Below are 15,000 nucleotides of genomic sequence, written 5' to 3'. Positions count from 1 at the left end.
TCTCCAAGTAGAAGTAGGGCATCAGGATAGAGGAGGCAGGTCCAGAATCAGATTAGGGGCAGGATCAGTGGGATCTCAGTGGGAGAAGCATGTGGAGCTTGTCAGTGAGAGTAGAAATCAATAAACACGTGTACGTAAATAAATTCACATCATTTGGTAGACGCCCTCATCCAGAGCGTAGCTTATGGACAAGGGATTTGAACTCACAACCCTCTGATCAGTAGTCCAACATGTTAACCACTAGGCCACCACATGTGAATGGTAAATGATCTAAAACAATTACTATTATATGTGATTTGCACAATAATTTTAATCAGAGCCTCATTAACAATAATAAAATAAAACAAAAGCAGCAGAGACATTATTATAAATCCACACAAAAAGCCAGGGACAGAAAAAATCAGAGGATTGAAGACAAATGAAGCTTTTTTTTTTTTTTTTTTTCAAATCGTCTTTTATCATTTATCATCTTTTTTTTTGAAGGATGTAAAAAAAAGAATTCCGTCGTACTGATATATAGACGCTTAGGCCTTCTTTACACACATGACCATCGACTTAGACGTGAGACAGTGACCAGGATTCCCTGGAAGAACAGATCTTATATCCTAGTGGGACTTTCCTGGCTAAATCAAAATCTACAGCTCAATTCGATTCCTGCTCATGATTTGTTATCACGTATAATCCCTGGCTCTGATTACAGTGCGATTCCTGAGCACAGTTTCAGAGCGAACGCTTGTCACTTATTAGCGATGTATTATTAACCCGTGCACCTACTGCAGCGTTTCCTCATGCACCAAGGTAAACATGCTAATTAGCCAAGCGTCTGTTGCTGCTGTGAACTCGGCTCCTCTCCATTACTACCCCCTCAGTCATGCCCTGATCATTTGCCACGGTGTCATTCTTCTTGCCTGCAATTAAGGGAAGACAAAATATGAAAGGAAAACAAAGCATCACAGGGTATTGAATTATTTGATGAAGTTACTGCAGCTAATAGAGTTTCATGACATAAGAGCAGATGATGAATAACAAACGTTATTTCATCGTTTGTCTTTGTATCGAATTCAAAGCTTTCAAATGTCCTTTTTTTTGTCAAATTATTCATTCATTCATTCATTTTCTACCGCTTATCTGAACTACTATGGGTCACGGGGAGCCTGTGCCTATCTCAGGCGTCATCGGGCATCAAGGCAGGACACACCCTGAACGGAGTGCCAACCCATCGCAGGGCACACACACACTCTCATTCACTCACACAATCACACACTACGGACCAGAGATGCCAATCAACCTACCATGCATGTCTTTGCATGCCACATAAAATGATTTATTTATTTATTTATTTATTTATTTATTTATTTATTTATTTATTTTCAGGTGTGTGTAGATGATTGATTATTACAAAATGTTTTGTCTCTCCAAGATGCATCAGTTAAAAGCCGCCGTACGTCTGAGAATCGGAAAAAAAAAATCCCTCGATTCATCCTTGTTTACTTACAGCTTCTGATCCTAAAGCAAGATGACACAATAATCAAGACACCAATCAAGGCATGAAAGCCAGGATTTTCCCTCGCACACAGATGCTTCGGTGGGAAAAAAAACCAAAAACAAACAAAAAAACAATGACATACTTCCCGGAAATTGCACGGCATTTACGTGGGTTAGAAACGTCACACGTTTTGTCTGTGTTTACTAAAATTCCTTTCCTAAGTTACCTTCATCAGAAATGTAAGTAGACAGAGCTCACGTAATAATGTACAGATAGAGGTCAAGAATGGTGGGTGGTAAAAAAAAAATAAAAAAATCTAACAGAACCAATTAACATAAAAATGAACTAACTAACTAATTAAATAAATAAATAAACATAAATGAATAAATAAATAAATAAATAAATAAATTACATTTAATTAAAAAAAAAATGCTCCTAGTTCAGCAATGTTTAAAATAATCTTCATGGCTTTTGAAGCTGAAAATATTAAAAAAAAAAAAAAAAAAAAAAAAAAAAAACTTTGACTTTTTTTTACAGATATCTAAATAAAATTAAGTACATCACATCCTAACATTCTTTTAACTTAAATTTATTATTTTTAATTTTTTTATTTATGACATTCTTCTTCTTCTTCTTCTTCTTCTTCTTCTTCTTCTTCTTATTATTATTATTATTATTATTATTATTATTTAGTGCTTGAAAGGTTTACATTTTAAATACATTGAGAAAGAAAAGAGGGTTTATAGACTTTCACTATATGTTTTTTATTTTTCTGCTTTTCCATCTCTGACTAGAAACACTTAGCAGTGAAGACACATGTATAATGACTTTCTGTGAGACTGTAGTCATGTTCACACACCTGAATGGAGGAGGGATTCGGCTTAAAAGATGGAAAATCTGCCGTCATTTGAAAGAATTACATCCTCTTACATCCTGAATATTGCTGTTTGTTTGTTTTTTTCTGTGAAGGCAAAATTGTGAAATTCTGGAGCGTCTGTATGACAGTCAATCGTATTTTGACGTTGCTACGTCGCTTCATAATGAAGATGTCGCTTCATTCGTCGCTTCATGTACATCTTCTGAACCGTAGGAATCCTGTGGCTTTATTTGGCTTCGTTAAACTCTGACGTAGCGTAAAGTTACTGTTGATGTGAGAGCTATGTGACAAAGGCTTGGTTGTTGTTGTGACAAAGGCGTGTTCTTAACACTGCTATACAGCTTTATTACAGGTTTTGCATAAACTACTGTCTTTCTTGTTTTGTTTTGTTTGTTTTTTCAGCAGAAAACGTGAACATGCTCAGAGACGTAAAGAGATCGCCTTCCGAAAAAGTGACTGTACTTCTGAGTGAAATATGATGATGAAATATTAACAGGCTTCATTGCATTGATGTAAATGTGGAGAGATATCAGCTCCCTTTGAACTGGTGAAATGAGCATTTATTTATTTATTTATTTATTTATTTATTTATTTATTTATTTATTTATTTATTTATTTATTTTTCTCTTCTGTATAATTCCTTGCAAAAATCAAAATCCGCCCCAGGCTAGCCTGTAGAAAAGCCTGCTCAATACACAGAGAAGCTCCAAAAGCTTGTCAGACAGGATTGGTAAAGGTGTGTATAACATATTCTTACTTATATATATCTATACTTATAGATTCTCTGTAGTTCTATACTTAAAGCTTTAATTAGTTTCTCTAAATCAGTAATGTAATACTTGCACAATATAACTTGGGTTTTGATCTATCTATCTATCTATCTATCTATCTATCTATCTATCTATCTATCTATCTATCTATCTATCTGTCTGTCTGTCTGTCTGTCTGTCTGTCTGTGTCTATCTGTCTTGGCTTTTGCTCTATCTATCTATCTATCTATCTATCTATCTATCTATCTATCTATCTATCTATCTATCTATCTATCTATGCACATGTAACACAGGTCAGAGTTGAACTGCTGATGAAAAAAAATGCGGCTACACACAACTTATCTTGTTATCGATTTGTTGGTCATGTGATCTACATTTGTATTTCAGTAAATTCACTTGAACATTGTGAAGCGGCTATAAACGACGTCTTTTGGCTCCAGACAAATCACACTTCCAGATATGATCACATCCCTGACTGTAGAATACCAGGATCGTATCATCATACCTTTTTTTTTTTTTTTTTTGACAAACATATTTGAATTTTGATCGCTTTTACCATTGATTTGTAATGTTGTCTGGGTTTTTGCAGACTTATGCAAATAGAATAGAAAAGAAAAGAAAAGAAAAGAAAAGAGAAGCAGTGGTGGCAGTTTCTCAGCATCAGGTCAATAAATCCATGCAGAAAGAAGACTGAAGAGATTACGAAGGCGACTGCTGGAGCTCTCCAGACGGACTCTTTTAGAAGATCACTACACATGCAGTCAATTCAGATAAAACGTGCTAAGCAAAGTCGTCTCCCAAACTTGTGACCGTTATGTCACACGAGACTAAACACGTGACCCTCGTGACTTAACGGCTTAATTTTTTAAAACACGTGCATCGTCTTGACCTTTTCTCGAACCTGGTAATAACAGGACCAGCGTCACACTCGATGTTATGGTGGTGGAAGAGGACCTCACCTCTCTCTTCCACTCCATGTTTCAATGACTGTTTGAATTATAAAAAGGCTCTCGCCCACACGCTGACACCTCGGCGTGTCGTAGAAATGCTCTTCAAAGCTGTGAAATGAAATGAAAGAGTGTTGGATTCAAAAGCTTCACTATGCAGGGAAACATGGAGGAACTAAAAATTAATCCTTAGCCATGAAATGAATTTATATTGCATTTATTAACCAGATCTTTATTAAGATGGCGGGGAAAAAAAAACGGAAAACTGATTTGGATTTTGACCTCAGAATTATTTTGTCACTTCGCTGATCCTGGATGATTTGAAGAATATTTGATTCGATGAAATAAATTCAGTTGTAAAAAGGTAAATAATAGACTTACAAACTTACAATAGACTTACAAACGTAGTTCATACAATTTGTAGACGTCGAAACCTAATTAGCTAAAGATTTGGTAGATTATCAGAAACAGCAATAAAGCAGAAATTCTCCATATCAGTGCTGCTATATAAAACAAAATGGCCACAGAATTGTCACTGTTTAATTAAGTTACTGGTGTGAGATACTGATAAACGTACATTCTTCTGTAATTAATCTGTTCTGCTTCATTTTCTGCCCAGTTATTGTCTACGACTGTTTCTAGAATTAACATAATGTATCTGGAAAGAGTTATTTCTCTGAGAGATCAGCAGAAGAAATTCAGCTTGGGTACTTGCATGTTGAGCTGATAATGTAGAGCTCTATTTTAGCACACGTTCTTAATCAAACTGCATATGATATGGGGGAAGCAACAGTAAGGTGACAATCAATCAACCATTTAATAAATCAAACAAAGAATCAACCAACCAACCAACCCATAAAATCAACCAACTAGCCAACAAACCAGCTAACCCATAAAACCAAGCAACCAAACCATAATTAAATCAATCATCTAACTAACCAACCAACCCATAAAATGAATCAACCCATAAATAAACCAATCAACTAAACAACCTATAAATAAATTAATCAACTAACCAACCAACCAAACGTCCAATAAGCCATGAATCAATCAACCAACCAATCACCAAGCCAACTTATAAAAGAAATCAATTAATCAATAAACCAATAAACCAATCAATCATTCAATCAATCAACCCATTAAAAAGCATCCAGCCAACCAACCAACCAACCATTCAATCAGCCAGTCAATCAACCGATAAATCAACCATTTAACCAGCTAAAAGAAATTGATGTATAATATTATTCCTTCAGCTTGTAGGCAGAAATACTTGATATTATGTTTATATTACTTAATTATACACATAAATACATTTTAGTATATTAATATAATGTTTTTTTTAATTATATTGGTACTTTGAATATATACGCGGACCAGCCCTCATTTGAGCTACGTATTACACGTTTATTTATTTATTTGCTAAATAAAATGACTGATTTATTTACTGATGTTTGGACACATTCTATTCCTTTTTCCTTCATTTCATTTTGCTGAAAACAAAAATACAGAACTCGGTTCCAAGCAAAAGCTAATCTAAGCCCTAAGAAAGAAACGTATATCACCAGGAAACACCTCAGAGACAAAAACATTATGAAGAGCAGAAAAACAATTTACCATGTGCCTTATCCAGTAGTAGGAAGTTGACATGTTAATAACGCAGACGCTGCTACTCCCTACAAACCCTGGTGAAAAAGATGAAAAGTCGATATGTGCTACAGCAGACCATATGTTTAAGACATCACGGTTGGTGATAATACAAAGCTTTATATATCAAATGGTGGCTTTGTTGGACTTGAACAGTCTTCTATTTTTATCAGGAAAGTGCAGGAATACTCAGTGGATAAAGATAAAGCTCTGTGGAGCTCTTATCAGTAAACACTATCCTGAACAAGCAAGCAACAATTAGCTCGGTAGCAGGCGAGCTCCCGCTAAGTGCTCGTGGTGATCCTTCTGTCCAGGCTCAGGCAGGCGTGTGGGTTAAACCTAGATAGTGAGAAGGAACGGGGAGGAGCCAGCGGGACACAACCACCGCCGGCTCTTTTGTGTTGGATTTGTTGTTGTGGGCTTTGAGTGGCTTCCACCTGCCAGGCGGGATATCCCTGACCATTAGCAAATGACAGCAAGAGTTAGTGTGACTGACATGTTTATTGTGCCCTGACCCTGGCAGCCTAATGAGGTCCATCAGCCATGGGCTCCACGATTACTCTGGCATTAGAGGACATGCTGGAACAAGTTTGGCTGTCGTCCCTTTTTAGAGTCGTCCGATAAACTTCACGCTAGTCACAGCGCCGTTTTACGGCAATTTACAGCAAAACCTGAAACAAAGGCCATGTACACTGTATATAATCAAATTATATAATATTACATTAAACATTAATTATCACACTATGGTTTTTTCCATGTTTGCTACACGCTTATGAATTATTATTAACATATGTAAATAAGAATTGAAATAATGAATAGTTATAACACTTGTAATCACCGAGTTTAAAACACAGAACTGAAATGAAGCCTTTATTATTTCTGAGCATAGATTATAGACAAAACGAATTCAGACCAACAAACAAACAAATACTTGTTGGAACACAGTAACACAAACTCACAAACTTTTATTTGTCTACATCATGAAGGTTTAATTTTATTTTCCTTTATTTTATTTAATATTCTTTTTACATTTTAGCTATTAAAAATTGCACTTCCTGTTCATATCTATTTGTATTTATTTAAAACATATTTATTTAAAACTTCCAAATAATAATAATAATAATAATAATAATAACAATAATAATAACAATAATAATAATAATTATTATTGTTATTATTATTATTATTGTTATTATTATTATTATTATTATTATTATTTGAATGTTTTAAATAAATATGTTCTAAATAAAATTTTAAAAATTATATATTAATTTTTATGTATTAATTTTACCTTTAATAAATTAGTTATAATTATATGGCCTTTAATTTTATTTATTTATATATAAACACACACAAAATAAAATGATAAAATCCATAATATAAAATTTCTAAAATATCAAGCCTTTTATTTTTATACATTTTTAATTTTTTATTATTTATTTATTTGTTTTTTTATCTCAGTGTGTGAACAACTTTAACTTCAGCAGCACAGTCACTAGTTTTCCACCCAGTTGGGAATTTTTAATCGTTTATTTATTTTAATTCATTTATCTGTTTATTACGCCTCTTCTGGTGCATGATGGACAGCTTCTTAATCCATATGCAGGATAAACAAATAAACCTTCATCTAGCCTACAGAGCTAGAGAAGTGGCTGTTAACACACAGTGTTTCAATTTCACAGTCAGACAACAAAGTCGTACATTTTAATATAAGCCTAATATATTTATTATCATTAAGATGTTATTTCCCCTACTTGGTGTGCTAGGAATTATGATTTCCGGTTGCAGAAGAAACATTTTGCCTAAGCATATCAGCATTTTTTATTCATTCATTTTATTTATTTTTATTTTTGCTCACGTATATTGGACTCACTCGTATCGCTCAGATCCTCATCGTTTTTATTCCGCGCCTTCTGCGTGTCAACTTATTTATTGAGTTATTTATTATGGATATTTGCTCTTGGACCCATCGAAGGAGCATTTATTACCCAGACACTTCTCATTTAAATGGTAAGTGGGTAGCTCTGTGTGTGCACTTGATAGCATCTCGGGGCAGAGGGTTTATGATTTACGGTAAGAAAGAAGTGGAAGTAATTAACGAGGAGTATAATTGGTGCGTATGCGCTCCCTCAGACTCGGTTCCTTCCGACAACTCTGAGCTCTAATAAACCTTCTGCATTCAACTTACATCGTTGCAAAGGCCAGAGCTGGGAAGAAGGATAAGAAATGAGCTAATTATCCTTTATGTGCCATATTGTAAGTTTGTGAAATGTCTTTTTACTGTAGCGAGAAAAAAACAGGGCGCTTCGTAGGATCCGGTCGTGCTTTGCTCGTTTCGGGTAATCCGTGTAGTTGTAACGCTGAGCGATTTTGGAGTGAGTGATTAACGTGACTAATCACAAACATCTACTTGCTTCTTAACAAAATTGCACTGATGTGACATTTTGGGCTCATTCCCAGCTAGAGAGCTCTAACTTGGAATGTTTTATTGTACGCTTCTCAGACTTGAGGTTGATTTTTTTTTGGAACATAATGTACAATTTGCCAAAATAATCCTGAGATTATTCATGAGACTCTGTTGGCTTTCAGTGTGAGATGTGTGTTTGTCCCTCTGTAATAACCTTATACAGACTTTTAGTGGTTGAAGACAAACGCTTTTCAAAATGTAGATGCTTTTGAACAAGTGCATGGGGCATCTCAGTGAGCAGAATTTTTTTTTTAATTTATTGCCCCTAGTATGTTGGATAGAAACAAATACTTTTGAAACGGTACAAATTCGAAAAAAAAGCCTTGAGTGTCTAGATTCATATGCGCTTCATATTAACCACCACTGTGGAGTGAGACATGACAAAGACACTCAAGGCTGAACATTTACATAAAAATACAGGACAAAACAGGCAAGAAAAAGGAGTTCATTCCAAATGACCGATCAGTCATGACATTAAAACCACTGACAGTCGAAGAGTGAAAGTTGAAGAGAGACTAGCTTGATAATTGGGCAAAAATAGGCAAGTGTAAGGATCTGAGTGGCTGAGTGACAAGCGCTAAACTGTGATGGCTAGATGTCTGGGTCGGAGAATCTCCAAGACAGCAGGTGGTTCAAAGAAGAGCAACCGATGAACCAGAGACCTGGCCATCACTGCTTATGGCTCACTGATGTGACCTGGGAGTGAAGGCTAGACTGTCTGGTCCAAACCTCTAGTTCCAAATATCCCACAGGTTCCATTGTAATGAACTAATCACTTTATTGACTTCACCTGTCAGTGGTTTGAATGTTAAATGTGAGATTCGGTTGCCTAGTGATTAAGGTATTGGGCTGCCAATTGGATGGTTGTGAGTTCAAATCCCAGGATCACCAAGCTGCCACTGCTGGGCCCCTGAGCAAGGCCCTTAACCCTCAATTGCTAAGTTGTTTAAAATGAGATGTAAGTTGCTCTGGATAAGAGTGTCTGTTAAATGCTGTAAATGTTATGGCTGAGATTATTTTTACTATCATCACATATAGTGAATCACAATGAAATTCTTTTTTTGCTTATTCCAACTGTTGAAGTCGGGGGTCAGAGTGCCTGGGTCAGCCATGATGCACTGCCCCTGGGGCAGGGAGGGTTGAGGACCTTAGTTGTTTGGAGGCCCAGCAGTGGCAGCTTGACAGTTGCCAGCTTGAGAGTTAGCTGCAGATTTAGTTTGTCCTTAAAGTAATGATTTCTGGCTGTAGTATTAACCTTATGGTGAGTGGACACCAGTTTGATGAGAGGTTTGCCTGGATGACTAAGTATATTTATTGTATCGTATGACTAATATATTTACTCACGGCTGAGGTGAGAATGATTAGTCTAAAAAATAAAAAAAACGTGTAAAGACAGCAGGCTTTGTATACTGAAAATTGTTCATTACTATTTAGTGAAACTTTTTGAAAGGCATTTGGTGCCAGAAGTCGCACGTTGCTATCCAAGTCCGAGCAACTTGCTCAGAACGGAAAATACCAACTCACAGACAACAATCCTGATTTATTTGTCGATTTGTGCTAGCATTCAGATTTTCCTTTTTATATGGCATTTGGCAGACGCCCTTAAAGACAGTGATTTACGGAAGTGCTTTGTAGTCTTTAGCAATGAAAAGATTTACATTTATGGCATTTTGGTGGTTCAGGGCCTTGCTCAGGGGCCCAGCAGTGGTAGCTTGGTGGACCTGGGATTCAAACTCAAAGCTTTCCAAACAGTGGTCGAACAACTTAACCACTGGTCTACCGCATCACAGTTTACGGATAATAATACTAGCTAATAAAACTTTATTTGGAAGTCATACAGTGAGAAATGCTCAAAGGCAAATATTTAAGTGCTAGTTAACACACGTCATTAAAAGTCTTTAGATTGAGTCTGAGGAAAACATCATTAGGTGTATTTTGAAGCCAGTGAGTAAAGTAAGTGGTTATTATTTCATGCAGTTATACATTATGATCTGCTGTGGTGACCCAGAACATGGAGCAGCTTAGGAACATTAAGAAGTTAGTTAGATGTTGTTTGAGTGTAATTTCTGCTTTACAGTTGATTAGTTTTCTAAGAGCCTTCAAGCACTTATTCACTCTCCTTTGAGTCCTTGACCCCTTGATCAGAAATACAAACACATCAGGTTAAGGGCTAAAGGAACAGCACATTGTCATGTTCTTGATATTAAGCTGCTGTCAGGAAGTGAAAGTGGCCATGTTGATCATTCATGGCTGGATTTAGTCTCGGGATTCCATCTTGCATTTTATTGACACTGATAGTTGCTCCGGGTGAAATGTGGCTCCGGCCTTGGCGGCTGCACTTGTGGGATATAAATGGGTAATAACTACGTGTACATTCCTGACAAACAGCCTGTGTGTAATGGATCAATTCCATACACTGCAAATTCCCATTCTAGCTATAGATTTTCTGACATCTTACTGAATGATATAGATGCATCGGGGCTGTTTGCCATTTTCCCATCTGCAGCCCACAGGACATTTCTGGACTGATTCAATCGTACCTTAAACAAGAGATGACTCCACAGTTCCTTAATGTGTTTTCAGTCTCCTTTATTCTTTCTCCTTCAGTGTTTTTTTTTTTTCTTGTGTGCAATATGGCAATTTGTTTTTTGACAGCAAGGTGGAGTGGAGTGGCAGCTGGAAAGAGTCGCACAGTGATAGCAGGCTTCGCTGTCCGAGCAGGCTTTTATTAATCAGAATCAACTTAGCCTGACTGAGGGCCGCAATTTTCACCGCACTCATATTCATCAAGTGTACTTCCACTTCAAAGCGTTCGGACCACTTTAGGATCTGAACAGGTTTAGTTACACAACCATATATATATATATATGTATATATATATATATATATACTGTATGTGTGTGTGTGTGTGTACGAGTGCTCATTCTGCTACTTTGTCAAGCTCTTTACTCATTTTAAAGGAGAGCTTTTTGAGCAGGTACATGCCTGGAAACAGCAGGTGGTGCCTATACTGGAATAAATCTGAGCCCTGAATTAAACCCAATGTGTAGACCACCTGCTTCTGCAGACTTTAGAACAGTCCTCACCATGATTTATGAATACTCCCGGCTTATTTGGAGCGCCGCATCCCATCCCTAGAGGACCAAAGTGCTGATACAATCATAGTGGTCTAAACATTAGTGAATTGTGTAATTAATCTTCACCGTACTCTACTGCCAATGGCTTGCAGTGATTGGATTTCCTTGATGTGGAATTTACTTTTCTGAAAGCCGCGATGTCGTGTCACAGATCTCGTATCTTGGAAGCGACAGTCAGATTGATAGGTTCTGTAATTTCTGCTTGTAATTCAATAATAAACAACATCATTAGCTATAGCAAACAGATTTGTCAGTTATTTATGATGATTTGTACCTTATTAGGGATTGTGAATCACAGGTCATGTATTTTTACAATGTTTAGTCATTAATTCTGGTTATAGATGATTTAGTGTTGCATTATAACCCTGTAGAATGACATTGGACTTCATGTGCATGTGCATTTCATGTTTCTATAGGAACAGCTTTTTTGGTGAATACGCTGCAAAATCTATGGCTAATCAGAATCCTGCTTTCTGTAGCTGTCATGTACTTAATATTTTGTTGCTTATGAGACTGTTATGAACACTTATAACTGCCATCAGTGTATTGAATATGTTCTTTTTCCCTTAAAGAAAGTGACCATTTTATGCACGATTATAATCATGTCATAACAATGTAATAACAGAGTTAAGTATACGCTCTCTGGACCTCAGCTTAAGTGGATTTCATTTTTCATAGTTAAGTATATGTTCTCTGTCACTACTAAAGTAAGTTCCACATGACTGCTCATAAGATTATGAACGGTTTATAATTGTGTCATAACACTGTAATAACTGAGATTTGTATATGCTATTTGGCCATCGAGTTATATTTTCTTTGACTGCACCATCATTAAAGAGAGATTCTTTTTGCTGCTTTTGAGACTGCTATGAACACACACTTACCTACATGTTATCTGGTCTTTAAGTAAAGTGATTATGACACTTATGTTATATTATATGTTATATATATATTATATATTATATGTTATATATTATATGTTATATCTTATGTTAGATTATGTTATAACACAATAATAACATTTATATTTAATTTCATTGTACCCTCAGTAGAGATTTTCGTTTTGTTGCTTATGAGACCGCAATGAGCACATATGCAAGTGAAATGAGTTAGCTGCTCACGAGACTGTTATGAACAGTTATAATAATGTCATAACGCAGTAATAACATCTAAGATTGTTCATCCAACATTATGAACACTTCTGACACTTTAAAACTTTAGTCATAATGCTGTAAAAAAAGTTCAATAAGGCAGTCTTTATAATGCTGTTATAATATTGGTATAAGCAGCTTATTACTTACTTCAATGTTATGTCAACTTGACAGCAATAAATCATTATAAAAGGCTATGTAAGTTCAGAAGAACTGTCATGATCATGTTCTGTGCACACACTCCTTCAGAAGTTCAAATATCAAGATCTGTTTCTTTTTCTCTTCTCTTCTAAAGTTCCATCCTTCTGGGGTCTTGTGAATTCAGCATGGAACCTGTGCTCGGTGGGAAAGCGACAATCTCCAGTCAACATTGAAACCAGCCATATGATATTTGACCCCTTCCTGACACCACTGAGACTGAACACCGGGGGCAGGAAGGTAAGTGCAATCTGTTCTCTTCAATACCACCACACAGATCCTTTGCCTAAAGGAACATGCTGGGAATATCTAGAACACTGATCCTCAGCTGATTCTACTCGCCTGGGATGAATCCGGTAACATTTTCTATAAAGGCCATATCTAATAAACTATGAATACAGTCATATCATATCATAATGCATTCATAAGTCATTATGCACATTTTATAGCTTCCTTTTCTTTTGCATTATAAATAAAAGTCATTATAAAATAGAGCTCATAACACATTATAAGCACAGTACCAAATGAACAGAAGAGAAGTTTGGACTTGATTTTTCCCTAAAAGAATATTAGTGTGTCTAAATATCTAAATATATGCACTAATCAAACTGGAGCTGAATTATTTGGTGTTATAAGGCATTATAAACACTTGTACATTCTGTTGACTTTGTATTTAACACATTAGAAGCATTATATAATTTATATCATACACAGTTATTATGTATGATGTCTTATATATATATATATATATATATATATATATATATATATATATATATATATATATATATATATATATATATATATAAAATGCCTTATGAATGTATGATAATGCATTAGGAATGTAAACATAGGTCATATGACCTTCATATAAAATGTTACTGACTGAGCATTGTTCACTTAGCAATACGGAGTAATAATGAATCTGGTTAACCGTTTACAAATGCGGTGCGTTTTCATTTCTATTTGTTATAACAACGTGTATAATGCCTTACAAATGTTTGTAAGTCATTATGCCTGTAGTCTTGTAGACAGTGTGTCTGCAACTGAACATAATGCACTAAGTACACTGGAGCTTTGGCATCAGTGAAATATGGTAATATGTTATAAACATTGCTTATAATGCATTATAACCATTGTTAACAACTGCAAAGCATTTTACACTATATATAATTCTAGCAATGGGTATAATCCATGTTGTATGATTGTTGTATAACTTTACTAGCGCTCACTGTTTCTCGTGTCTGGACTGATGATTCTTCTCAATCTAAATGCATGAAGATGATCTGCTGCAGAAGTCATGATGGGTTATGTTTAGAGTACCAGAGTCGCTAACCTTCGCCACTTTTTCATCTCTCCGTAGTTTTCAAGCACTCAGAGATGACCCTTGATCTAGAACATATTTTGCTAAATGTAAATGGATCTCTAGGAAAGTTGACCTGGTTTCAGATCTATGCATCTGAGGGAATAGGTTGTGTTTAAGTAAACCTCTCACTCAGGTTCGGTGCGGCTTATTTCCTTTTATTCCTCTTTTATAATAGAAGAAAACATCTAGAATCCGAGGTATCATTACCCAACCCACCTTCTGTGATCTCGAAATGTAAAGTCGAAGCCGCTTCAAGTGATAGATAGATAAATAAATAAAGAAAGAAATTCTGCAGGGTTCTCAATCCGTGTTGCACCATAATGCATCTCTCTCCATACTTAAACACAGAGCCATTAAATGCACTTGAATGAGTTATCGGACTTGCTTTCCAGTGTGTTTGTATTCCTATACCCCGCAATCCTCGGCTAGATTTACTCTCACAATATACACCTTTATTGCCATCTTCATTTTTATTTAATTGTGTCTTCTGTTAAAAGACAATATCACCAATGTTATGAAAAATGGATGGAGGCACAGGCATAAGTAAGCAGTTATTACGAAGGCCGCTATATCACTTTAAACGCTGAGAGTAAGTCTTGCATTATAGCATTAAACTGTAACGCTAGGAATTATTACAAAACATCAGCGGAAGAATTTCTGCATCATCTTTATGTTTCGCTATATTAACTTTCATCTGTCCTCGTTAAACGTCACATGCTTATGCCTATTAACCCTCGTTCTGGGAAAACACGCTTTTATTAGAGCTCCCTATTTTAATGACTTGTTTATTTTAAGCTTTTTTTTTTTTTATCAATTCTATTCACTCAAACAAGCTCATTTTCAAAAATGATAATAACTATTCCATTAAGATGTCAATGATTCATTGTTAGCTGTAATAATTTCGCATAAAGCTTTAACAATGTGCTATACTTTAATCCTCAATCATTTATAGTCATG

At 35.6% G+C, this 15,000-nt stretch overlaps 1 protein-coding gene across 1 annotated transcript in view; it reads left to right on the top strand.

Annotated features, from left to right (window-relative positions):
• Nucleotides 1–15,000, top strand: part of ca10a (carbonic anhydrase Xa) — a 220,742-nt gene that overhangs the window by 83,570 nt on the left and 122,172 nt on the right. The window contains exon 3 of the mRNA XM_060889512.1: nt 12,775–12,917. Coding sequence (XP_060745495.1) covers nt 12,775–12,917 — 143 coding nt within the window. The remainder of the gene's footprint in view (nt 1–12,774; nt 12,918–15,000) is intronic.

The sequence above is a fragment of the Tachysurus vachellii genome, chromosome 2 (genome assembly GCF_030014155.1).
Source record: "Tachysurus vachellii isolate PV-2020 chromosome 2, HZAU_Pvac_v1, whole genome shotgun sequence".
Lineage (NCBI taxonomy): Eukaryota > Metazoa > Chordata > Actinopteri > Siluriformes > Bagridae > Tachysurus > Tachysurus vachellii.
Note: the sequence above shows the minus strand (reverse complement) of the source record. Positions and strands in the feature narration are given on the sequence as shown.